This window comes from Psittacula echo, assembly GCF_963264785.1.
Source record: "Psittacula echo genome assembly, chromosome: 1".
Taxonomy (NCBI): domain Eukaryota; kingdom Metazoa; phylum Chordata; class Aves; order Psittaciformes; family Psittacidae; genus Psittacula; species Psittacula echo.
The window spans coordinates 39,813,457-39,840,794 of NC_137735.1; the positions used below are offsets into that span (position 1 = coordinate 39,813,457).

Here is a 27,338-nt window from a genome sequence, read left to right on the forward strand (position 1 = left end):
ATCATGTAAAAGAATTTGGCTTATAAACTGCAATACTGGTTAAACATATTTTAAGGTACAATTAGGTTAGCCATAGAGCTGAAAACATCTAGAAAGTGCTTATCTCAATTTGTCTGATATCAATAACTTCTAATGGCTGGGTTTTTATCATACACACTAATTCTACTTACTGACAGACTGAAAGGGAGAAGCCTGGTCGTGTATTGTGAAGTGTGAATAAAAGGTACTATGTTTGTTTTTCTTCCGAAGTTGAACTTTCTTTTAATTCCTCACCCCGCTGCTCATACAACTTGGGCCAACCAAAACGTACACAGCCTTAAGAGCTGCCAAGAGCCCTTATCAGAGCTCATAGTCGCTTCTCACGCGATTTATGGAGGTGCAAAGGCTTTTCCCCCACGCCAAGAGGAGCGGCGGGTGCCCCAGACCCCTGCCCTGGGGCTGCCGGGCGGCAGCCGGTCCTCACCGGCAGCCCAGGGACTGAAGAGAGTTTGAAGATGATCCCCTCTCTGGCCCTTCAATTTTGGGGGTAATCCAGGCACTCGGGAGAACGATTTAATGACCTACTCCACCCCTGCTCCCCCCGCCCAGGCTGCGTCGGGCTGCCCTCGGTCACACGAGAGGGGAGCTAGGGGGAATGAGCCGCGGCGGCGGCGGCAGCAGCAGGAGGAGGAGGGAAAAAGGGAGGGCGGGAGGGAGGGAGAAAGCGAGTGAACGAACGAGCGAGCGAAGGAGGGAGGAAACCGGGCAGGTGACACCGCGCTAGGTTGGCTCCGGCTCGGCGGGAGCGGGGCCGGCAGCGAAGGCCATGCACGTCAATGGGAAGGTGGCTCTGGTCACCGGCGGGGCGCAGGGCATCGGTCGGGCTTTCGTCCAGGCGCTGCTGGGCAAGGGCGCCAAGGTAAGCCTCGGGAGGAGCCCCTGCTCTCTCCTCCGCCTCCCGCCTCTCCCCTCCGCCCGGCACCCGCGGGTGCGGGGCGGCGGCAGCAGCCCCCGGGCTCTCCTCGCTGGGGGACCCGCCAATCCGTCCGTCTGCCCACCCGCCGCTCCTTCCCCGCTCAGGTGGCTCTGCTGGATCGCAACTCCGAGGCTGGGCAGGAGAGCAAGGCGGCCCTGGACGAGCAGTTTGAAGCGCAGAGGACGGTGTTCATCCAGTGCGACGTTACGGACCAGGAGCAGCTGAAAGGTAAGAAGAAAACTGTCAGTGCTGGGCTCCGGCTTAACATGCAGCAACCTGAAGGAGCCTGGGCTGCTGCACCAATAAGTGTGCAATTAAGGTTTCTGGAGGATAGCTTACTCCCAATCTCTTCTGACAGTGACTCAAAAAGGATTTGTTTCTGAACCTGCAGATGTGAAATATCGCTACCAGTATGCATGTATTTCACTGTGTTACTTGGCACATCGTAAAGAAAAGCCAAAGAAACCATTTTCATTGAGCGCTGTGTGTGATATTTTTGCATGAAAGCCTCTACAGAAGATAATTGTTATTTTATGAGTAATATATATAAACTTTAAAGCACGGACTTGCTTTTTATGAGGCTTCAGTACCGACTCCAAGCTGCATTCCCTCGTCACAGGAGTAATAAATTCTACTCTGGGTTGTACTGCTCTTTCCATACAGCACAATTACTTTCAACGTGTGCTGCCGTAGCTGAAAGCTGGGCTGGCAAAAGATGGCACGCTGCTTTACACGGTGTTAAGTATGGGTTGATAACATTTCACACACATTTTGCAGATGCAGAGCATGGCAAAGAGCTCCCCTCAGGCATGATCTGCATTTGTTTTCACTTAGTAAATAAATCGCGTTCCCTACTGAGCTCTTAGAGTATCATATAACGTCAATGTGCTCTTTACAATATTTCATATCGGGCACATCACTTCTCAAAGTTTCATTATTAAATGATGCATTCATAGGTAATGACTCAGATTCAGATTTTGACATCGCTTTTGTCAGTGCCCGTTCCCCAGATTAATTTTTTTGTCGGGCTAGATGTGAACATTTTTAGTTCTGCTTTTATTCACTACACTTAGCTGGCCACTTCCTCAACAGCAGCAGTGATTGAGCATATCCATTCCTCTTTCACAAATCATTGCAACCAGTTCAGGATTCGGCAATAGTCTTCACCACTCCAACCTAACACGATTATGCTTAATTTCAAAGCTTTATATTGTCTGTCTGTAAGAGAGGTGCTGGACTTTAAATTTGAGCTCTGCTCTAATCGACAAGCAAAGTTTTTATCAGGTAGGCTGATTATTGATTTTTTCTGCAAGTGGGAAGAGTAAACCAGGAGCAAAAAAAAGCATCCAAGAGGTAGGAATAGCATGTGCTGCAGGTTGGGTGTTACCTCAGTGTGCTTTCTCCCCCATGATCACTCCTTCCTTTAGTGTCAGGTTGGTGCAAGACCAACAGGGGTGTATGTGGGGAACTGGAGGGAGCAGGACAGGTCTGCAGGGGAGGTTTCGGAACTAAGTTAGTAGAAGAGCAATTGGAATAGGATAAGAATGGGCTCTCACAAAGAATGAGAGCAAGAACTTATGCTTCTCTGATACTGCATTAATCCTGAAGAAGGAAGCATAAATTTGCAATCATGTTTTACAATCCTTTGGGATTTCTGGGGCATTTTTTAAGTGATTTTGTTGGTTATGATTATTTTTATTGCTTTATTTTCCTAATTTTGCACTTGTAATTACAAGCCACTACTTAATACACTTGGATTAATTTCATTCTAGTGTTTAAAGTTCTTAGTGGATGCATCAAGTCCTGTACTTGTCCTTTATGTGAAAGGTCAGTGTATGAAAGAATTTCCTCTTATTTTAACTTTAGCCCTCTCGATATGAAACAAGTCACAGTACTAGAACTAGTATCTGTAGGTATATAAGGCTTATGGGTAGGAAATTAGCTGTTTCATCTACTTTCAAGTCTTGCCTCTGCTTTTTTCTCTAGTGGCTTTTTCACATAGTCCCCCACAAAAATCTGCCTTGTCCTACTTTTGAAAAACAAACATATGTGTACTTTTGCTCTCTGTGAATGTTTAGGAAGCCCACTGGTGTCTGTACCTACTTTCCACTCTTTCTTACCTCTCCTCTAAAATGGATTGTCCTCTTAATTTTTCATTTTCTTCATACATGACCATCTCATTTTAATTTTTATGATTCCATGAGCACTAACTAGCGTGCAATGTATGCACAGGATTATTCTATATTCAAAAGGGGAAGAACAAGTCAGTTTAAACTGATGTGCAGGTGGTAACCTTATAAAGGATTTATAAAGAGATTCTTCTTTTTATTTATAGGGAACATATGGGATTACTGTAGGAAGGCAAACTTTCATGAGAAAAATTCCAAATTTGGTAATCGTTCTTTATTTGGATATGAAAACAGCTGAAAAGCATTCGTATCATTTCTCAATGTGTAAACTAGAAAACTACAATTAGTTAAGACTGCATAGATTTAACAAATAATAGGCAAAAGTAATAGGTAAAAGTACAACTATCCATGGTGGGTTTTGAAGGCAAAATATTCTGTTAAGAATGAGGTTGATAAAAGATGCTATTTCTTTGCTATGCAAAATTTGGAAGCTCTTTTGTACTTATTTTACTCACTGAAACTATATTAAATTATCAGTTCTGCTCCTGATAAAGCCAAAGGTTTTCATGTGGCCATACTGATGTAGGATTGGAAGGATGAGAAGTGATTGCAGAGTTAAGTGAGAAACCAGAGAATGAACTAGCAACAGACATAGCAGAAGCCAAAAAGGCAGACAGCCAAAAATAGAGTTTTAGTAATATTAAAGTATTCTAGTACGGAATAAGAATATTAGAAAAAGCTGTACAATAAAGGCAGTTGAACAAATAAAACCTTTCCCATCAGCTGCCCAGCTCTTGTTCTGATGACAAGATGATGACTGAGATGGACCTGCAGCATTCAGGCAAAGAAAAGGCTGTAGCAGTACTGACCATCTGGTGCAAAGAAAAAAAACTCTGTAAGCCCCTGCAACTGCTGCAAAAAGGTATATGTCTCAAAGCTGCTGCTATGCTCCTGGTTGACACTAATAGCCAAAGAGTAAAGGTCAGAGAATTAAGATGGTCCTGGGATTACCTTTTAATGAAGTGGTTTCATTAAGGCCTGTCAAGCATAATTTCAGCGTACCTGAAATACTCTATGATTGGGGGTTTTTTTCAGTCACCAAACGATATTTTTTAAAACAACACGGGGGAGGGGGACATCTTGTTTGCATAATAAATATTTAGTGATGAGGAACAATATTTTGGGGGAAAAAAAAAAGCAAAGCTGTATATGCATGTCAGTTAATGTCTGCAGTAGTGGAAAATCTTAGTCTGGAATGAACATCTGGAGGTCATCTTGTCCAACTATCCTGTCAAAGCAGAGCCAGCCTAGATGAGTTTGCTCATCACTATGACATCATCATGTTTTTCCATACACATTTTATCTTAGTTCAAACACTGTCACCTAGGAGAACACAACGTGATTGTGGAAGTTTCCCAGTTCTTTATTTTGAAATTCTTTGGAAGATGGGTCACTATCTTCATCCACAGAAGGAAGAAGATTTGAATTTGAGAAACACATTATTAAAGTTACATAACAAGTGAGAGGTATAGAAATTTATCCATTTATGCTGAATTTTATGCTGAAAGATTCATATTAGTTACATCACTGAATAAGAATTGGGTTCTTAGGTTGAATTCAGACTTAGCCAAGAAAATGGTTCCAAACACAAGGCTTTTATTTTGCATTTAAAATAGATGATGCTAAATCTTGAATTCACTAGATATATCAAACTATTACAAATCAAGTTATAAATGTTTAATTTATATAATTAGGGTGTCAAATATCCTATCTAATACAAAATGTATGGGTACTAAGAAATTTCATTAGCTCCTGTTATCAGGCGTTATAAAACTGAATGAAAAGGCAACTATGGTATCTTGATTCTTTAATTTTTCCTGAATATGTTTAATATTGGTGAGTGGTTAGACAAAGAACTTCATTGCATATTGCTCATTAGTTATTAAGAAAACAGTGAAGACATTTTGGTAGACTAAAAGAACATTAATTTGTATGCATGCATTGTATTTTTAAGTCTTACTTTCCGTAAGTGCTAAGAAATTTCACCCTTGGATCTTACTGTAGGTGCATTCAAAAAAGTAATTGAACATTTTGGAAGGCTGGATATTGTGGTTAATAATGCTGGAGTGAACAATGAGAAGGACTGGGAAAGCACTATACAAATTAACTTGGTAAGCATTATCTCCTTTCACATGTTCATACTTCAGTATTTAATGCTGGAATACACTTAACAGCCCTTGGCTGGTACAGACTGTGCCATATCACAGAACATTGTTTACTGGATTAGTAAGCACAGCTATTGAAACCATAACCACATAACTGCATATGTACTAACTAATACGTATGTGTGTGGTGGGTCCTTTAAGTTTCCTATCCAAGACATACAGAACTGTGTAGAGGTACTCAGGCTAGTACCAAACATTCTCTATCTGTAAAACCCAATGGAATCCCAGGTTGGTGTAACAATTTGGTGCCAAAAGCAGAAGAGTTGCACTTACAGGAGGCCAGTCTGTTTATATGAATGTTTTAGAACATTTAGTTACCTGTGAGACTCAGCTGGCCTGCATTAGAGAGTAAACTGTCATTTGTTGGTATTACAAGAAAACTTAAACCAAGAGCTCCTCATTTGCTTCACCAATGAAGCAAGCATACAGTCTGAGCTTTTAATATAGGCCATTTCACCATTGTTACTGATAGAAGCACACCACTTAAGAGCACTTACTAAAATCCAGTACATTCAATAAGCCTGTAAAATTTATTTTCAGACTATTACCAGTTCTCTGATATTATCTGGTATCTCATCAGGTGAGACCACAATATCTGTTTCTCAGGAAGAAAAACATTAATTTAGACTACACTGCTAGGAGAGCTAAGCTCCAAAGGAAAGGTTAGCTTTCCAGGTTAGTAAAATTCTGACTAGCTTGTATTTTACCAGATGTGAAGTTTTAATTTGATTGCAATTCAGCAAGCCACCTCTGACCATCCTCACAGGGTGTTATCATCATGATCTGCAAAGAAAGTAGCAAAAGGAAGTTTGTAAGAGTGGAGTTTTCTCCAAGTAATCATTTGTAATTTGTCAATGCAGAAAAGAAAGCTCATGATAAGAAAATTAAGAGTTAGTTTTTGAGGAAAGTTTTAAGGACAAAGACAACCAAGTCTTCGAATCCTAATGACTCTATGATAAATAAACTAAAAAAAAAAAAAACCAAACCAAAACAAAACAAAACAAAAAAAAACCCCAGCCAAACAAAAACCAACCAAACAAAACCAACCAAAAACAGGAAAAGCAGCACAAGCTGTGTATGAGACAACTTACAGAAAAAATAATGGGAAAATATGTATTTGGGGAAAAAAAGTTAGAATTTAATAATTTAGTTTTTCCTGATCTTTTGTATCTATCCAAGGTCAGATTTCCTTATCTTGGAAGGGACTGAACTTAGACCACAGATTAAAATCTTTGCAATAGGAGAAATACATTTGTTCAATTTCCTTTGTCTTTTCTTTACATTTTCTTTAAGACTTAACTGCATATATTTCATCCTCTTTCATTTCTAAAATATTCTGACAAATTAAACATCAGTAAAATTTACACTGTGAAATAACAGGAATGTGGCATCCTCAGTGCTATACAACATCAATATCTATTAGTACAGATCCCTTGAATTTGAAAGAATAATTTAGCTGTGTTCTGGATGAGTTATTTCTCTATCTTAGTGCCTGGCTTCACACAGGATATAAGTTACTGTAGGCAGCCATCTACCTGTCAAATTTCCAAGCACAGATAGTCATTAGCAGAAAAACTGAAGTCTGCGGGAAACGCATTTGTCTGTGATTCACCTTTAAATTTAGCTCAAAAAATGAAGGCATATTTGAGCAGCATCTCTTGAAGATATGTAATGTCCAGGTAGATTTCCTAACCTAGAGTGATGATTAAGTAATTTTTCAATTGCAAGAGCTTCAAACAGAAGGCACTGAGAACCTCTTCTGCTATTTTGCAGATAACACCAAGTTGGGTAGGAGTGTTGGTCTGCTGGAGGGTAGGAAGGCTCTGCAGAAGGACCTGGAGAGGTTGGATTGATGGGCTGAAGCCAATTGTCTGAAGTTCCACAAAGCTCAGTCCTGGGTCCTGTGCTTGGGTCACAACAGCCTCATACAATGCTCCAGGCTTGGGGAATTGTGGCTGGGAAGCTGCTCAGCAGAAAAGGACCTGGGGGTGTTGGTCAGCAGTAGCTGAACATGAGTAAGCTTGTGCCTGGATAGCCAAAGTGGCCAACAGCATCCTGGCCTGTATCAGAAATAGCGTAGCCAGCAGGACTAGGAAAGTGATTGTCCCCTTGTACTGAGTACTGGTGAGGCTGCACCTAGAATACCGTGGTGAGTTCCGGCTCCTCACTACAAGAGAGATAGTCAGGTGCTGGAGCAGGTCCAGAGAAGGGCAGCAAAGCTGGTGAAGGGTCTGGAGCACAAGTCTGATGAGGAAGGGCTGAGGGAACTGGGGTTGTTTAGCCAGGAGAAAAAGAGGCTCAGGGGAGATCTTATCACTCTACAACTATCTGAAAGGAGGTTGTAGTGAGGTGAGTGTTGGTCTTTTCTCCCAAGTAACAAGTGATACGACATGAGGTAAAGGCCTCAAGTTGTGCCAGGGGAGGTTTAGATTGGATATTAGGAAAAATTTCTTCACCAAAAGGATTGTGAAGCATTGGAAGAGGTTGCCCAGGAAAATGGCTGAGTCACTGTCCCTGATGGTATTTAAAATACATGTAGATGTGGTGCTTAGGGACATGGTTTAGAGGTGGACTTGGCAGTGCTGGGTTAACAGTTGGACTCAATGGCTTTAAGGGTCTTTTCCAACCCAAATGATTCTGATTCTACTCTTTTTTTGTCTTATTACCAGTGATTGGGCTGAAGCCAACCACAGGTGGGTAAAAAAAATAAAAAAATAAAAAAAAAAAAAAAAAGGAAGATCATATAGTTTATACATTATTGTATAGGTAAATTCACCATAAACGTCCTCATGACTTAATTCATGGTTAAGAGTTGAAAGATTTCATCAATACATGCTGGTGACTGGATTAAGAATGTCTAAAATGATCAAGCAGAGTAGAAGTACACCCATGTGGGTTAAATCAAGGACACGAAGATCATTTATCTTTAATTTAATATTCTTTCCTCTAAGAAAGTCTAAACTTGAGTTGACTAACTCATTTCTCTCTATTTAGTTGCTTTAGTTTCCATAAACTAATACATGACATGTTGTACTTTTTTGCTTTTTAATGATAACAATAAAAGAATAACAGCTGCTGCATGTAATATGTTATATTGGTTGGTTCCATAAATATTTTTTGCTTCTTGTAAAGAAAGGAACAAAACATATATAAAAAACATTATCTTAAAATGTCTCTATTTCCCTGACATCATATCCTTTGTATTATCACCAAGAACAGGAATAACTTCTATGGCCACACATTTTGATGCACATTATGCATATATTTTCTACTTGAACAAAGGAGAAAAAAAGTTCTTTGCATGCCAGTCTTCATCTTAGTGATATAATTTATATATCAATACAACAAATATTCCCTGCCTCCGTTTAAAGTACAAAGTACAAAACTAGAGCAATACAGAGCAAGATAAATTGGAACAAATGTGTGGGGTGTGTTCTTTATGGCTGAAACAGTTCACAGAACCGGTTGGTCTTCAGGAACATTTTTAAAGGAGTGTAAGGAAGTTCCCTGGTACTACTGCTTGAGAAAGCTTGAAAAACAGAAACAAAGAAGAAGGCTCAAAAAGTGGGACTTAAGTCAGAAGGAAAAAGAGATATAATAAACAATTCCTACTTGTATTCACTACAGTTTTCTAAGGGAAAGAAAAGACATTATGATAAAGTGGGGGGAGACAGAGGGAAACATCAGTCACTAAAAATTGATTTCTGTTGCAGTGCTTTTTACCATTTTGCTGTATTTTGTGCTAAACTACACCACCTTTTCATTACTTTATTAATATTTCTAATAACCTTTTTAGTTACATATTCCAGCAATGCCATCTATTCCTCATCTCAAAATTCCAAAGCTGATAAGTGTTGACTTGATCGATATCAGCTTGATCAATGGCAGCTTCAACTACTCATTCCCTTACAAATGTACATTCTTGTTATTACAGTATATAAAAAAAGATCTTGGCAACCATACAGGAATTTAATTTTAAATGTATATTACTAACATCATTTCAAAAGTCCACCACACACACACCCAAGCACAGACTAGGGCAAGGACATATGACACATACATTCTTATCAAGAGTCCTACCTACAGTCCTCCAGCATAAGAACAGTGTTTCTTGCATTCAGTTTTATAAGAACTTATGCCTAAGGAATCTAGAAATTTTATAATCTGATATTTATTATTTTTTCCCCTCAAGTCCCTAAAAAAAGTGCCACGTCTTTCTGGGCCTTGCACATGTGTGTTGGTTAAACACAATTTGGTGTTCTAAGAAGCTTCCCTAATTTTATCTCGTGTTGATGATGTAGGCTTTCTGGAACCACTGTAATTATAGTAGCTGCTATAATTACAGTATCTTTTCTCTTTACAAATGCACTTAGCACATTTTACACTAAGACAATCCCAAAAATTACTTTCAGGTTCCATTTTCATGCTTTTATCAGAGGTTTCTGAAAACTGACATAAGTTGCAAAATGCAGTTAAATGTAGCAGTATTGGTATCACAATATGCTTACATTCTAACTACCTGAATCAAAAGTACCAAAGCACTTTACATATCATTTTAACTATCTTATTGGTTTTTTATGCCAATATATTACTTATTTTGCAGATATATTCAAACCAGTTCCCAAATGCAATGAGACTCATGAAAGGATTTGACAGCAAAATCATAATTAACTCCTGTTTATGTGGTGATTTTGCACATTTTAACACATTATTCTGGTAAAATTTTAAACTGCAGGCCATAACTTGGCCATATCAAAAAACACAGTCATATGAGATTCAAGTATTAAAGTGATGGCCAGACACGAGTGGAATTCAAACACGTGTAAGATTTGTTCAGGTGTGTGACCTGTCCCACCCTACATTACTAGGCACAATGTGGTAATACCCAACAATTCCAAATTTTTACATTTTTCACGGCATTGCATAATTAGCTTCCATAAATGGCAAAGCTAACAAATTTCTGTGAATTTAGGAAAGCCCTTTTCTAAAATTAAGTCTACCTAATTCAGGCTTTGTCCCTGCAAAATAGATTGGTACTACAGAGAATAGAACGCAACGCCGTATCTACATATGTGTGTCTCTTTTCAATACAGCTCATGGTGAAATAAAGGTACCACCAACTAGTAAACCTTCCAAAATCAATTCATTTCTTCATTAGTGAGGAATTATTGCTCAAAAGGCCAATTAATGTCTTGGTAGAAACCATAAGGGTAACTAGGCAAACTTCAGAAGTGATTAATTTTATTTATTTTTGGGACAAAGACTTCATGATCATCATAAGACTGCTCTATTGTGCAAGCTATGAAAGGCATCCATTGGGAGTATGCTGCAACCTTCTGGTCCACACACCTTGCTCTCTTGTTCAATAGCTTAGTTGCTTATTCTTCAACACAATTTGATGTCAGAAAGAGGACCAAAGTGTCTATTGAGAGACACATGTCCACCAAAAAGTGAAAAGTACCACTTACCTTGAAATCAGTGGCATGAGGTTCAATCCTCCAAGTGGGTAAAGAAGCCTGTTAGTATATTTCTGTTGTTCATACTGCACTAGGAAGGACATAGACTTACCTTAATTGCACAGTAAGTCACTGTATGTCTTAGCTTACAGTTTTAATGTATGTTTTCAGTAACCAATATAGAAGTACAATGAAAGGCAAATTTATTTGAACTAAGAACTACTTAAGCCCAGCTACTCAAATTACAACACTATTCCTCAGTTTTCCAGGGATGTGTGTTGGAGGGGTAAGGACAGGGAAGTAAAGAAATCTGAATAGTAAAAAACTAAAACAGTACAAAAGCTACTGATTTCTAGAAAATGATCAAATCCTACTGCACATTCCTATTCCTTTTTCCCTCTCTCTCCCTAAGCTTTTTGTCTTCCATACTTTGAGCAGGAAATTAAAATTCAAGAGCCTGAAATTTCACTTCATAGAGCACGTAAACTAACCTATACCTAGGAATGCCAAGGGACTTTCATGCTTGCTACAACCTATCTGCTTCCTAGAAAATCTACATTAAAGACAATATCAGTCCCACCTCCCTATTCAGTAGGAAAATGCTAAAATTTTGGATATCACTAGCAGCACTTAGTTTCAGACTTTTGAAGTTCATCTTACACAGTTCATAAAGTACTTTGAAATGTTCCTTTATAGATAGCCATGAATTTACAACATCACAGTATGGAAGTGAAATGGTCTTGGGTCAAATGCCAGCTCTGTCCTAACCTGCTTTATGAAACCACAAGCCAATAGCTCTTTCATTTGTTTATTGTTTGGTATTCCTAGCACTGAACTAGATTAGCTCAGAAAACTACACAAAGTGTTAGGACTGGTTACAATTTTGTTCCTCAAAGCAATTCATATTGCCTTATGACCTTGGTAACAATACAGTACTCATCTTCAGCACTGAAGGATTTTTAATTTTTTTTTTAAAACAATACAATTAAATCTATACAGCCATGGGATTTAGAAACACGTCAAGAATCACAGATTTTGTAAATTTTGTTTCTGACTTTGAAACTTGTACCTAAATTGCTATTTAACCATTTGTTAAATAAGTTACCAATTATTGATGATACTTCCAAAAGCAACTGCAAATGCTTTGAGTATTTGCACAGTGATTTTGCAATGTTTACCATGCTGTCAGGCACTAAGTTTTGGATTAATTACTATATGGTATTTCAGAATGTCTGATCTCCTCTAATTTAAATCTGTAATTTATGGAAGCTAATACAAGGAGAGAGTCCCACACTCACTATTATAACTTCATTGGAAAGAATCCAAACAAAAAAATCCCAATTTTTTTACTCTGGCAGTTGAAGAGTAAAATTGCCTCTCAGGAGCAGACTCAGACTGCAGTGCACCTCGATGGTCCATCTTCATTATGTGCTATAATAAAACACTATACTTTGGTAAGAAAACAGCAGTAACACTACGATTGTAGGTTTTTCAGAAGCTTGGAAGACAACCATTTATATTATTCTCCTAATTTAATCATAATAGTTTTTCAGTAGCCAGGAGCAAAAAAAAAAAATAGGTAAGAGTCAGCTGTCCTAACTTTCCTTTTACCTGCATTTACTGGCAAATTTGAGTATTTTCCTACTCTTTGTTGTTGACATGTTTATGGACAACATCCATGCAGCTAAATGCAGTTGTAAACAAAGGAATTGTAAAAAATTTAACTGTAAAATGCATCACACTTTCTTGTACAAAGTTCAGTCTCCCAACATATTTTCATCTCAAAATAGTCAAAATAAAAACCCAATATGCTGCTGCTGTTCTTTGGAAAACAATAGTTCAAATGTTATTTTTCTTTGGAAAACCTCTTTCCCATCTGAGTGTTTGGCACCCAGATATGAAAGCTAGCTTCACTTGATTAACTCAGCTGGATCAACAGGCTCAAACAGAAAGCGGCACTAAGACTTCTAAGCACACACTGTACAACTTTCATACTATAGTAACTTCAGCCACTGCTATTATTCCCTGGAGAACTATTGAGAGGACTTTCTCTCCTGGAGAGGAGGTAATTCTGGCAAAAGAACAGGAGAATTATCACATAGTGCCTTTCATCTGAAGTGTCATCTGCTGACTGCACAGACAGCTAGGTGGTTCTCAACCTGTATATTTGGTTCAGAGTTTATCTCCAGAGTAATCCTTTATGTTATCAACCCAAACATCAGAAATAGCCATGTCACCTTAGACCAGCCACAGTTGATGATGCAAGTATGACAGCAAGTGTAAGGGCAATATCCAAATGAAAGTCTGCAATTATTCTGAAGACAGCCTCTCATAATACCTACATAAAAGTGAAGGCTTATCCAGAGACCTGAAGAAATGCTAAGTTAGTGGATTCCAGACAGAAAAAAGCGCAGTACAGTGAGTTTGATAGTAGAGTGAAGGTACTCACTTTTTTCTTGTCTTACAACTGTGGTCTGGCCAAGGACTCATCTAGCTTTCTTATCTCTTTGGATTAGTAGTCCAGAGGAATAGAAAAATCCTCAAGGAGCCCCAAGCTACTTTGTTCTGCAACTGATTTATATCCTCTAATCATCCTAAGTGGAATTTTGTCTGTTTTGCAGGCTGAGCCACTGCTCCAGGGCATGACAGGACCTGCACCTACTCTCCATAAACATTCTAAAATGTCTTGTGTAGAGCCTATTATATTAAAAAAACATCACCCACCCTTAAGTCCAAATCTAATTTCAGTTGAGCTGCTGATGAATTTAGGTTCAGAATAAGCATCCACTACCGCAACACTACCAGGCATTAGTGATCTTGGTTTTCAATTAATCCTTTGAAATTTATATGTGACAACATTAAACAGCACTGCACTGTTTATAAGGGCTCTGCTACTTTCCAGGTCATGCAAGAGAAATCAGATTTAGTTTAGTATTTTTCAAACCACGGAAGCTAGTTCTTTGGAAAGTTTCTGTTAAAACATTTAATCAGTAACAGTCTTTTCGTATTAATGAAAACATTTTAAAAAAGCATGTTACCTGAAACAAAACTTTCCAGGAGAGAAACAAAAGGGTGTTTTCATGGGAATTTTTTTTTAAGACAAATTTAAAATGACATTTCAGAATTTTGAAATATTAATATTTTGTGATTTTTTTTACACTATTCTATGAAATAAGTAATATACTTGTTTCCTAGAAAATATATATTAAATATATTAAAAAGGAAATATATTAATAAGGAAAATATCACATAAAATGCTGTAACTATAGAAAAAGAAAAAAGCTGATTCATTATCAAAATTCCAAAGCAAACTTGGTAATGAGGTCCTAGGTTCTTTTATCTCTATCAATGGACAGCTTAACTATACTTTAGGTGGAAAATGAACAAGTAATAATAATAAAGCAGGACATGCAGTCTTCCCAATCTCATTCATGTTAAAACCAAAAAGCATGAAATTAAATTAGAAGTTATACTTCATGTTTTATAACATGCATGTCTAAAAATATCAGGTAATAAAAATGAAAGGTAATACCCAAATGTAAAACCTATCTTTAAATTATTCCAGTTTTGAATTGGGAATTTAGATAACGATATAAAAGTTCTTAATATTCTGATTTTAAAAGCTTTTTTTTCCCAGTACAACTAGCCACTTTCCATTAGGTCTTAGGCATATACAGATTTACACTGTATTTTTTTATTACTTTGACAAATTTTCCTCTCCACAATTCACAGTTCTGTAGACCTTCTCCAGTCAAAAGTCTCAGTTCATCTGAGTTCATCATCACTTCATCTTTTTAACATCTTTACTTAGGTCAAGGAAATAGCACTAAACAGTAATAAGACATAAATGGTGTTTAAAAGGTGAAATAATATTTCAATAACAATAGAAATGTTCCAAACATTTGTTCATTTTAAGTTGAAGTTGTAAACTGATTACAAGGAGATCTAAAACTCTCAGTAAATAATTATGAAACACATCATTAATGCAGTAACATTGCAATATTTCACAGAAGTTCGCATCTTCCACTAGGAGCACTGCCTGCTGACTTTCTATTACAACTTGATAAAATCTCAGATCAAGCAGCTTACTTTCTGGGAGAGACTGCCTTGATTCGTTCAGGAGGCTGATAACCCCAGGCTTGGTGTATCTTTAGGCATCTCAGTTTAAATGTCTGAATTTCAGTGAGAGGAATCCTAGCAAAATTTCTCACTGCAACAGGGTTCAGAAACAGATCTTAAGGAATCATGACTATACAGGTCTCAATAAAATTGTCTTCCTCAAAGTCTTTAGTTTAAAAAAGAAAAAAAGTAAAAAAATTTATTTAAAAATCACATGTTGCAGCAAATATTATGCTAATAACATGTTGCATCTATTAGAATACTTTTTTACCTTCTCTGTACTTGTCTGTTTAGGCTAACTTTCATTTGAGAGGCATGGTAAAACTCCAGCAACTTCAGTCAGAAAATAGTTCAAATTTTTAATAGCATAATATTAAAATATTGTGATATTAATATATCATATGATCCTAAAAAGTGTAAATTTCTCATGCCTTGAGCCAAATAAAGGTATTAGTGTTAGTGTGAATCTTCAGATTCAGTCCATATATTTTTTTATAATGTAGAGCAGTGTGTCCCAACAAAAATGCTGCAATTTGGATCAGTTCATCTGCCACTCATTTCACATTGTAGCATTTTAGTTTGATTGGTATCTTATTAAGAAAAATAATAAAGCTGATATTATTTCTCTCTATTGCAAGTGTGCTTCTGAAGTTATTGAGTTGTATTACTGTGGAGTCTGCTGCATTTATAATCCGCATATTATAAATAAGATCGCTGCAAAAGCAATATAGGTTCTAGGCACCACAATAAAAGCAAATTTCATTTCTTAGGAGTACAGAAGATAGACATTTTGAATATAATTGTCCCTTTTCCCCCCTATTTTAGACATCTGTGATTAGAGGAACCTACCTCGGCCTAGAATACATGAGAAAAGGAAACGGAGGTGATGGAGGAGTAATCATTAATATCTCATCTTTGGCAGGTGGGAATATTTTCTATGTAAACACTTTCTACTCACTGGAGTGTTTCTAAAATAAGTGCATCATACTGATCAGTCATAATTTTTCTTCTCTTTTATGGCTCTTCTCTGTTTATTCCCATTTTGATTTGGTTTTCATCACAGCAACAGAAATAATATCAAAGGACCACTACCTTCAGTTGCTTTTATTCAAACTCAGCTCAATGAAAAATTCAGTATTTTTCCAAACTTATCAGTCTCATACTTAATAATCTTAAGCTTGATGTAAATAGAGTTTTTTCAGGATTCAATACTGCCACACATTAAGGAAAACCTAACTAGCCTCAATTCATCATGCTTATTCAACACTACTAAATAACACTGCTGAATCAAAAGATAATATACACCACAGTGTGTATAAAAAATGTCTAATGTAGATACCTAATTAAATACAGGGTTACTTTAAATCTGGTTTTTTTCTATTATGAAGTTATCAAATATGAAAAATCAGATAATCTTTTTTTCACAGAAAGAGAGAAAGCAATAGGATGTCCTCCATTCAACTCCATAGGAGCACAACTGTAGGAATACTTACGATTAGACTGTGTCTATTTTATTAGTGATGATTGTCATATTTCTTTGACCTTAAGCAAGAACATTCTTTTCTCACTACTTATCTATGTTAGAACTGTATTTCATTTTATTGAAATAAAAATAGAATTACGTGCTTTTTAAGTTAGTCAGGATTACTGCTGCTTAGTCATGAAGCAGAATTCTGCATCCTTTCCTGTAGGTATGCTCAACATTGCAATGGCTGGGCTCACAGCAAAAAAGCACAACTGAAGGGCAAATGAATGGAGAAGGATGCACCTGACACCCTTCCTCAAAAAATGTGTAGGGTAAAACCTGTATTTTCTCTTCTTTGTTTGAAGGGTTTGTTCTCTCTTGCTCCTGTCATACTGCCTGGAAAAAGCAATACATATGCTAGCTTACACATGGATTGTCAGTGTTCTCTTTGGTATACATGCAGAATACCAAATGATAGTAACCTTATTCTAGGTATTCCTATGCGTTTTAACAATGAAAAACCAGTAAAACAGCAGCGGACATAGTTCCTGATTGTGGATAGACGTGAAAGTTCCAAGTAGTATTAAATTCTTCTGTAAACCTTAGCTTTTGTGATGGGAAGTCCAGTAAACCCTATTGATATTATGCATGTAGATCTTGAGGATCTGACTTAATACATGCACATATCTCATATGGACAAGGGGGTCTTTATAAAGCCTCCATATACCTTTAAGCCAGCACTTGCAATAGTGCCTAACACATTGCTTACTGATGCCAGTAAGTTCATCTCTGTTGGCTCAAATAGACATTGTATTGGGACCAAATTAACCTGAAGGAAACTGCTATTGCAGTACAAGAGTTCATCAGCACAAGTAAAAGATTAAACATTTTCACAGAAGTGCAGAAGCCCATGCAGTGTTTAAGAAAGGTCAGAGGTAGCAAATAGTTTGACTCCTTTTCTAACTAGTCTCAAACGAACACAAAATGATTTTAAGGCTGTTCTTGGTTTGTCAAGATCTTAAGTGCTCTTTTAATTATTTGATTAAAATTTGCATTTATTTGCTTCCTTTTCTTTAACATTAACATTGTGCCATAATGATTGTGGGTATCTGTCAAAAACAAAGTGTTCTCTGCTATGTTTCCTTTCACATGGCTTGTATTTAGCAATTGTTTCCAAGGTCATAAGGAAAGGCATGTTATAAAAGCTGAAATATACTATTTTGTATAGTTTATTTATTTACTACTGTTTGTGCTTTGTGACTCTAATTCTCCTTTTCAATCTGAAGGTATAAGTCTTGCATTTTATTCTATATATAAAATAAAAACTGCCATTAGGTTGCTTAACATTACTTTTGAGTGTTTTCTCAGAGCTAGCTTCTGTTGATCATTAAACTTCTGAGTGGTTTTGATCCCTCCAATCCAAGTTCTCTATAAGAGTTTTATGAGATACAGTTTGCAGACAGCAAATATTCTTGTGTCCTGCAGAACAAGAAGAGTTGTATTTAGTGCTTACATAACATTCAGTATTTGCTTTACACATTAATTAGTTTCCAGTTCTTCACCATGGGAATTTTGCCAATGATTTGAACTGGGGACATAATCATGCCTTACTGGTTTATATTTCCAAACATCCACAGAACTACTTAAATATTTCCTATGAAGTGGATGCTTAAAGTGTTCATTCAGCTGGATGGAGGCCAGAGCATCCACCCTTTCCAGTAATGAATTTTCCCTCCTTCAGTGTCTCCACAAGATGGGACTAAGCAAGAAAGGGAGAGAAATATGCAAGCACATGCAGCAAGCACCCAACTCCTAACCCACTGCATCTCAAAGCTATAAAAAATTATTTATTTTATGGAAATTTGTGCATTCATTTCAAGAGGAAGTAATGCCGCTAAACAGCTGAGATAATGGGAAATGTACATTACTGCCAACTTTTCCCCATAAGAGATAATGCCAATGACCACAGGTTTTTGCATTGTAGTAAACTTCATTTCAAATTCAAAGAGTAAAATTACTTAAAATTTCTCCAGTAAGAAGCTGCACATTAATTTTACTTTTAACAGAATAGTTACAACCAGCAGAAAAAAAGACATAAAACTAAATGAGATTATTTACATGATTAAATTTAGCTTTGTCTCTTACTTTTTTGGTGGCTGGTACCTGTATACTTCTAGGAAGTAAAGGGGAAAGGAACTCGTTTATGCATGCACTTTTGTTTTGACAGCTTTCATATTTTCAAGAAGGTATTCTGTAAAACTGAATTTGTATCTGTCTGGATTCTAGCAGATAAAATCAAATCAAAGTATTCATAAGTGTCTTAAAAAGTGGTAAAACTCTTAATATAAGATCACACTAGGTTTTTTGAGAGGTTGTTCCATGTGTAGTGTGTCTGGATAACTTCCTGTTGTAGAGCCGTATGTGCAGTTTGATTGCACTCAACTTCAAGCACTTGGGCTTCACAAGCAGCCATTTGTCCTCCTCCTATAGAAAGCTTCAGGCAAAAGAAATACTTAAAGTACCCCTCACAGCAAACAGGCTTCTTTAGGACCTGGTTCTATATATATTGCAAGAACAGAGCTAAACATATGGTTAATATCATTGAGTAAAGGCAAGACTTTATCACAGTGATACAGTGGAGCAAAGGGGTAAATGGCTATATAGCTGGGGCCTTCAGCTCAGCATCATGAAAAAGCTTATGGTGTCTGTCCCCCCACATACCAACCTTTGTAAAAAGTAGGATCCTGAGCAGTATCCACAGGAATGAGGTTAGGAAATGTAGAAATTATTCCCTTGAGACTTCAGTTCATATTAAAAAAATTTCCTAGAAATGACACAGCTTAAAATTGTTGCAAGGATTTCTGTGTCTCCTTTGTTTTGACACAGATCACAGCAGTATATAACTGACACAATGAACATGATCTTGTACGCCTTCCTGTTCTTAAGAATAGAGTATGATATATAAACCCCTTTAATCAATTCTGTCATTGCTCTGTAGGACCATAATGCCCCGAGCTTCTTTCTCTAGTTACATATCCGCTTCTTCAAAAGTGGGTTTTGCCTTTAAAGAACACTGTAAGCATATTCCATACTCTGTATCCAGACTTTTGCTTAAGGGCAACAGAGGAGATTTCTGTAATGTGGTTTGGAAACACATTTAATTTAAATAAATACAGTTAAATCTTGTGATGTTCCTTATAAGTATTCTATGTTTTGCAATAGGCTTTGATAAGTATATTTTATAAACCAAATCTAATACAGAAAAGAAAACAAATTATTTTGGCAATATTTCCCAGGACAGAAGAAAGCACAGTTTTGGTTTGCTTTTAAATAAGTTCCGCCAGTTTGCCAAAACTTTTCAGTATTTTCACATGTCTCTTTCCTAAACAAGGAAAAATTTAGAATTTTAGGATGCCACACGGCACTGATGCTCATACATTAGTGAGAGAATATTTAAATATTTAATGGAATATTTAAATGTTTTTACAGTGAATATATTTTTCTAAAGTATAACTGGGAATAGAGCTTAACCACTGCAAAATCATAGCGTAGAAGCAGTGCTTTCTGATGAATCAAAAGCCTCCATGAAATCAACAGCCAAGTTAGAAAACAGACTATGGTTCTTCATTCTGTGTGCCATACTCATGCAAACATGAAGTACACTCTTCCAACAATTAATGAAATTTAAAGATACTATTAAACAGAAATTATGTTTGTCTCAAGCTGCCTAAGTGCACCCATGGAGCAAATAGAGGGTAGAAAGGTAATCTAAAACTTAACAAATCCTATTCAAAGAAAGAGACTTATTTAAATCTCTGAGGGCAACATGTGGGACATCATGCCTGGGGAAAAATTATTAATTCTGTATTTATCAAAGCTCTTCAGTGGACTGAAAGAAAATTCTGGTTTCAACAAAGCTTACTGATAAAAACTGAGCTTATTGATACCATTCTCCACCTCCAATACTAATTTCTCAAGCTGTGGATTTGAAACTATTGACCTGTAGTGAGAAGCCTGACACCATGTCTCAAATGGTACAGTGGTCTTGATAAAGAGGACTAGAGGATAACCAGGGGCTAGTCTCTGTCAGCCTGCCAGGAGCTAAGAAAAATAGAGAAGAGCACAGCTGACACTGGCTCACGGTTACCTTATTTTCATAAACCAAAGAGCACTTTCAGCACCTTCAGTCATGAAATTATTTGCAGTTCCCCAATTGGTTCTCAATGAAGATCATTTCAGGGGAGAAGGAATTTCCCTGTCCCCATTCATGTAACAGTTCAGTGATGCAGCATTGTTGCCTCTACTTGCTAAGAGAGATTGAGAAGCACATTATCACTTTCCAGGGGCACGCTGCTCCATGACCGTCGATTTGAACACCGTCCCCTTCCTCCCACCGTTATTTTGTGCACAATGTTCTCCAGTCTGTTTTATTGCCGTTCCATTTTGCATAAGATAATTAAATCTTCATGGAGAAGCTAATAGAATCCAGATTTTTTAATAAATGAATGCCCTAATTAATATGCTATGAGCTCATCCTTGCTCACTGGTTGAATAAATGCACAGGCAGAGCAGGCTCAATGTCACATGATTCATCTCAAAATACTTGCTAGCAGATTCCCTAAGACACACCGCTAACAGATAGAGAGGTTCAGCTCTTCCCAGGGATGCGAAAAGGCTCAGAGCTGAAAATCCCACACCATGGCTTTGTGTACTGAACTCAGGAACAAAAGTGAGACACAACTGTCATTGTTTTGGGTGAGGAATGCTAGGACTAGTCTTCATTGTCACTGCTTTGGCTCAAAGTGAGTCAATCAGTGTTTTTTTTCTTGGTTCTCCACTTCAGCAAAAATAATAGTGTCAGAAAGTAACTGGTTTTAATGCTTTGATTAAAAAAAAAAATAAATTACTTGTTCCTCCCTTCCTGCTTAGTTATTCCTGCTGTCTTTTGACATTTAAGTGTAAGTCTTTGAACTTTATTCCACTTCATTATTGTGAGCTGTGCCCTTCCTTTGTTTATTTCTTGACTTTGTTTCTCTTCCCTCTCAAGTAACAAGTAATTTGTCTGTGTTTAAAAAAAAAAAAAACCAACCAAAAAAACCCCCCTCTAAATTCCTCCCCTGTGTTCCCCAGTAGTTTGCCTTCCGGATTTCTATCAGCTGCAGCCTCATTGGGATTGTTTGGGGTTTTTATTCAAAACATGTAAAACTATTCAGGATTTTTTAAAAATTACTATTGTAATACTTCTAATGTGCTAATATTCCAAGCTTTCCAGTTATTTGAAGAATGGTGATGATTATCAAAAGTCACCAAATCATGGAATATTAAGCCTATATTGCCATGACAACCCACAGAACACAACACAAAAGCCACTTTCACAAAGCAAGTTCTCAATCAGAAACATAACACATTAATCCAAGCTAAGTAGATAAACACAAGTTTAAGAGAACAACCAGCCATTAAATTACTTAGCATTTAACAGTGCTAATAACAGTGTTGCTGTCACTGGATCACCAGTGTAGCATTCAAACCAAGATAAAATCTTGAAGCTGTCAGGGTTGTAATTAGAACTTTGTGCTGTCTTAGAAAGTTTTTCCTTCAGACAAAATGTATTCCAGAGCAAAGAGCCCATGCAAGTGTCTGGCATACATAATTTTTCTGGCAAATCCACTTTTAAAGCTGGGTAATGTATTCTTCATCTCCACTGAGGTAAGGCACACCCCTTCTTCATTATATCACTTAAAGATACGAAATATGAAGAATAAAAAAAATATCTGAGATATTAGTTGTGATGACTGCCATTAGAATCAAATATTAATGCATCAAAACCGGTATCCAGTTTTACAATGCCACATTCAGTAATGCAGGAAAATTTTATCCTCTAATTTTATGACAGGTTGTGATTTGCTATTCACAAGACCTTAGATTTCAGGTGGAATTACAGCATTCATGTGGTCCAGTTCAGCTGTCACTCTATAGTGGGAATTGCTGGCATAATGGGCAGAAGTTTATATGCACTTATGGTCTGTCATCTCCCCTTGACCAGCTTTTTGACATCAAACTCAGTCTTACTAGAATTAATTTCTTATTTTTCCTGCAAAACTTCTGTCTTCTTTCTCCGCTATAAATATTCACTTTATGCTCTCCCACTCCCACCATAAAGGTTCAAAATATTAGCAGTCATTTCTTTATTTTGTTTCTCCTTTTCCTTACAAAAGATAGCAGTGATATTACCCAGCACTGTTACCTTTTTCCTGTTCCCTCCTGAAAAATCTTCATCTTGTTCTTTCGTTGAACAGGGCCCACTGTAGGAGGTACCATACCATGAAATCTTTTTAAGCCAACCTAATTCAATCTAGATAATGCTTCAAAAACCTTTTCTATATACATCTCTGCTTTCATTTCTTTATGCTCAGTATCTGAAGCCTTCATCTTACCATTCCATTCACAGTGTTTACTCACTTATATCTATACTCTCTCTGCACTGAGGTTCTACATTCACTTCTCAGTACTTTTTCCATTTGTTTATTGCAAAACAGCTTTCCTATTTAATTTTGCTCTCTTTAAAAAGATAACCAAAAAAGCCTATCGCTTATGAAATATTATCCGAGTATTATTGTAAGTAAAATAAATTTTACAATGCCTCAGGTGGTGCATCAAGTCTGAATTTCTTTGTTTATAGTTGCTCCCTAGAGCAAAACCCATTATGCAGAAAAGTGCGGTGTAATTGTTACAGTATTAACCACATTGTCAAATAAATAAGCAGTAACAATATTGCATGGGTAGATGTACCAGCTGACTGTGCTTCAGTCAGCTGTGCAGCATACTTATTCTCATCTCTCACATTAGAGTGAGGGGAAAAGTTTTATCTGAGGCTGAGTTTTGTAATTATTCCACAGAAGCAATATAAGCAAGGGCTTTAAGGGCTTTTATGTTTTGATATAAAGATTTTAAAGCAGTTACGTTAGTTAAAATGGATTTTGCTGTTTCCCTTACTTTTTTCCACACTTCCTCCCTGAGTTCACTGTAAATGATTGCAGGTGTTCAGTTTACATAGCAGTACCTAGGGTGTCAACAATCAAAGTTTATACAAAAAACTTAACATACTTTACATTCTTTAAGTGCTTTACAGATTCAAAGAAGGTTCAAAAATCTCATCCTTGAGTTTTCTTCCAGATCCTCTCCTCAATTTTAAGTCATACTTTATAGATATAACTTTTCCTCTAAAAAGTTATACATTTTATTACTCTTCTTTAGCCTCTTCACATTTTTATCCTTCTCATACCTTTTCCCAGCAAACCTCAGATTACAAAATATAATTTGAAAATTGTAACTAATCTATTTTGTTGCATCTCTAAATCCATCACTTATTTTGTACAGTACAGACCTATATGTGTGTTTAAGGTAACCATAAATAGAAGTACCCAGCATCTTTATTCAGCTACCTTTTTATTTTAAAGGACTCATGCCTGTTGCATTTCAACCTGTGTATTGTGCTACAAAGCATGGTGTAATCGGATTCACACGGTCCATAGCAGTAAGTATGTGTTTTTGGAAACAGTATCAGCTGCTTTGCTAAGCTTCTCATGTTCCCTCTCTATTGTCACACAACTGGAACTAATTTACTTAAAGAAAACTAAATGTCTGAAGCACAGGAGGTTCCTTCCTTTCACAAAGATGAAATAAGTCAGTCCTTGTGTTTATGACTGATCTGAGATTCTGAGAGCATGGAGAAAAGATGTTGCAAAGTAATTTAAGGACAATGGGAGGAGCCCAAAAGTCAAATTCTAATCCAAGTTTTAAAAATATTTTTTCATAACTCCATCCCGGTCATTTAACATTTTGGTTTCGGTATTTCTAAGTCAGGTTGATGACTTTTTAATGAGAAATAGGTGCTAAAGTGTAGAGAAAGTGACTTGAAATCAAAAATGTTTGCCATTATTTATGCATACCAACTCTTTAAACAGTGAAAATGCAAAATGACATATTCAGAATGGGACATGTTAGATGTTATATGATCATACAGTAAGCCTTAGCCTCTGACTCCATAACTTTCTAGTTAATTTGAACAAGCAGTATGATAAAATAACCTGGAGGGAGCAAATATGACTACACTTTCACAGACTAAGCTTAAAAATAGCCTACTTATATAAGATTTCCAATCTAATTTAAAGAATAAACTACCCGAACTGATCATTTGTATGGTTTATCCATATTTTATGCCCCTACTCCCATCCTAATAGATTCTTTTTTAGTTTAACCTAAACAGATTAGGATGGATAAGTGTTGCATATAACATATTAGCCAGAGAATGAACCCAACACCTGATTTTCTATTTGTTTTCTCATTATAAAATAAACACCACCATCTAAGTTCAAAAATAAAGGGTCTGCTAAAAAATTAGAGTACATGCTGTCTCTATGGAACATGATAATGCCGAGGATAAAAAGAATAATAAACATAGCAAATCACTGTATTTACCAGGAAAGGCAGTACAGCCCAACGCTGGGCAGGTATGATGCAAAACATCTAGGACTTCAGTTTCTTTTCTCCCCCAGACCAAAAGGGCAGGCTACCATATCATGAAAATGGCGTGATTTATGCAATACCAGAAAAGATTCCTGTTAAGTGTTAAAATAAACAGAACTTAGTGCTGAACACTTGTTATGATTTATCTTGCATGTATCATGTATAATTTGTAAGTTCTGTGTCATCACTAAGAAAGTTCATCCAGCATTCAACATAGGTCTGGATGCTGATCAGACTTCTTTGCAACACACATGCATTGGTAGCACCACAAATGAAGTGTTCCACCATTCCTAGAACAATTTGTGCTGCTTGCCTTCATCGTGTTCCTGAAGTGCTTCCTGAAAAAAACAATCCTCCTGCCTCTTTCCTGGAGTTCACAGGGACTTTCCTGTGGAGATGCTCAGTGACAGATTTGTCCCTTCGCAGTGACAATAGAGCATCCAGAAAGGTTCAGCATCACAGTTCTTGGGGTACAGGCCAAATGCTATTTCTGTTTAAGTGTTTTGGCTTTTTAGTTTGTTTTTTTGTTGGTTGGTTTTTTTTTTAATTTGATTTCAGATAGTTTCCTTTCAATAAGAAAGTTCTTATGATTGGAAGCATACATTTTGAAGATTTTTATCTTTTTTTTTACTTCATTTTGCTTAACAGATTTATATCATCACCACAGAATACTGTTAATGACATGCCAATAGCACTAATAACAAAATAATAACAAAAATATTCGGGAAAAAAACCCCAAACAACAACAAGAGAAAAACCCAAAACACCCAAACAAAAAAACAAAAACAAAACCAGCTGCATTCCAAGCAAAAAGGATCTTCTTTTTCCTAGTAATCTAGTACATTACTAGACAAAACATGCTTCAAATTTGGTTGTTGAAACAAGATTTGCTTACTAGGCAAGGGCTGAAAGTACTTAGTGGTAAGTCTCATTCTTTGAAAAGTTCCTTACACAATGCTGGTTTAAAACATTGATGATAAATGCTTAACTTCTTTTTTTTTTTTTTCCTAGTTAGCTGCTAATATGGAAAACTACGGTGTAAGACTCAACACAATTTGTCCAGGATTCGTCAACACACCAATTCTTCAGTCAATAGATAAAGAAGAGAATATGGGACAATATTATTCATATAAGGATGAGATCAAAAATATGATGCGATTCTACGGCGTGATGGAGTAAGTCAAGTCAGATACAGTGGTTTTTTGCCCTTTGTTAATGAAGAACAAGAAGACAAAATTGCAGTTTCAGCAAATTGAAAATAAAAAGGAAACCCTGCTTCAGATAAAAGCCTATCAAATCTGTTCTCTATACAAATGTTCTCTGTACAAGGAACAAATTACAGATATCTAAGGCTATTTTAAGAGTATTATCTACATAGCGATATTTCCCTATTTCCCTATCTACATAGATATTTCCCATTCCTATTTCCCAGCAAAGTGCAAATCAAATTCAAAAGTTAAAGGTGATGGGTTTAGTTTTTAAAAGCCTTTGGTGTACTTCCAGTATTTAACCAAACTTGTTGTTAGATACAGGGTATATAATTTCTATTGAATTTCCACAAAATTTAAGTGAAAAAAATAAGTGAATCAAGATAGAAATCAGACCAAGAACTTAGAAAACTGGACTAAGTTCACATGAGGATAGTAGCAACAATGGTGGATTGGATCAAAGAGTTACCTAGCCCATTATGGTATTGCAAGCAAAGGCCAAAACCAGACAGCTAGCAAAACATGTGAGAACAAGACCAGTAGCACAGAGGAGTACTTTTTTAAACACTTTCTCGGTCTCTAACAATTAGCTGCTCAGATACTTCTGCACAAAGGAAATTGTACGGTTGTGTTATTTCACCTACACTTTTTCGTATGCAAAGCATATTGCACCTATTAATCACAGCAAACAGCATGTGAGGAAATTCTCCTTACGCTAATTTTCATGTCAGTCCCAATACAGGAACAGGATAAATCAACAGCAAAGAGCTGCAGAGGATTGTGTGAGGATTACTTCTGTCCTCTGCCCTGAAAGAGAAAACTTTAATAGGATTCAAAGGGCAGCTGGACGTTCACAGGGATTTAGCAGTAACTAGAGCAAACAAATGATGATTTGCAAAGCCGCTGTTGTTTTACACTGTATGTCCTGATTGAGGAGACTGAATTTGTCTCCTGAAATTCTCCACCACCTCTGCTTGACTTGAAAATAAACTTGTTCAAATACCGGTTTATTTAATTTTCAGGATATACAGATTTACACTGAGTTTCTTTACTTGTCCTTTTCACATGTTCTATTACATCATGATTGTCAAATAACAATTTACTTTTTTTTTTTTTCAGCCCATCAAGAATAGCTGAGGGACTGATAACAATTATTGAAGATGATACTCTAAATGGAGAAGTTATGAAGATTACAGCATCCCAAGGGATTCATTTTCAACAATACAGCCAAACACCTTTTACATCAAAGAGATAA

The 27,338-nt window shown here is 36.7% G+C and overlaps 1 protein-coding gene across 1 annotated transcript; it reads left to right on the top strand.

Moving 5' to 3' along the window:
• Positions 1 to 805: 805 nt before the first annotated feature.
• On the top strand, positions 806 to 27,338 carry HPGD (15-hydroxyprostaglandin dehydrogenase; the record flags this gene model as incomplete). Its single annotated transcript, XM_080631346.1, is given in 7 exon segments — positions 806 to 899; positions 902 to 1,183; positions 5,149 to 5,255; positions 15,710 to 15,806; positions 23,807 to 23,883; positions 25,887 to 26,050; positions 27,203 to 27,338. Coding segments are annotated over 7 exon segments (957 nt in total).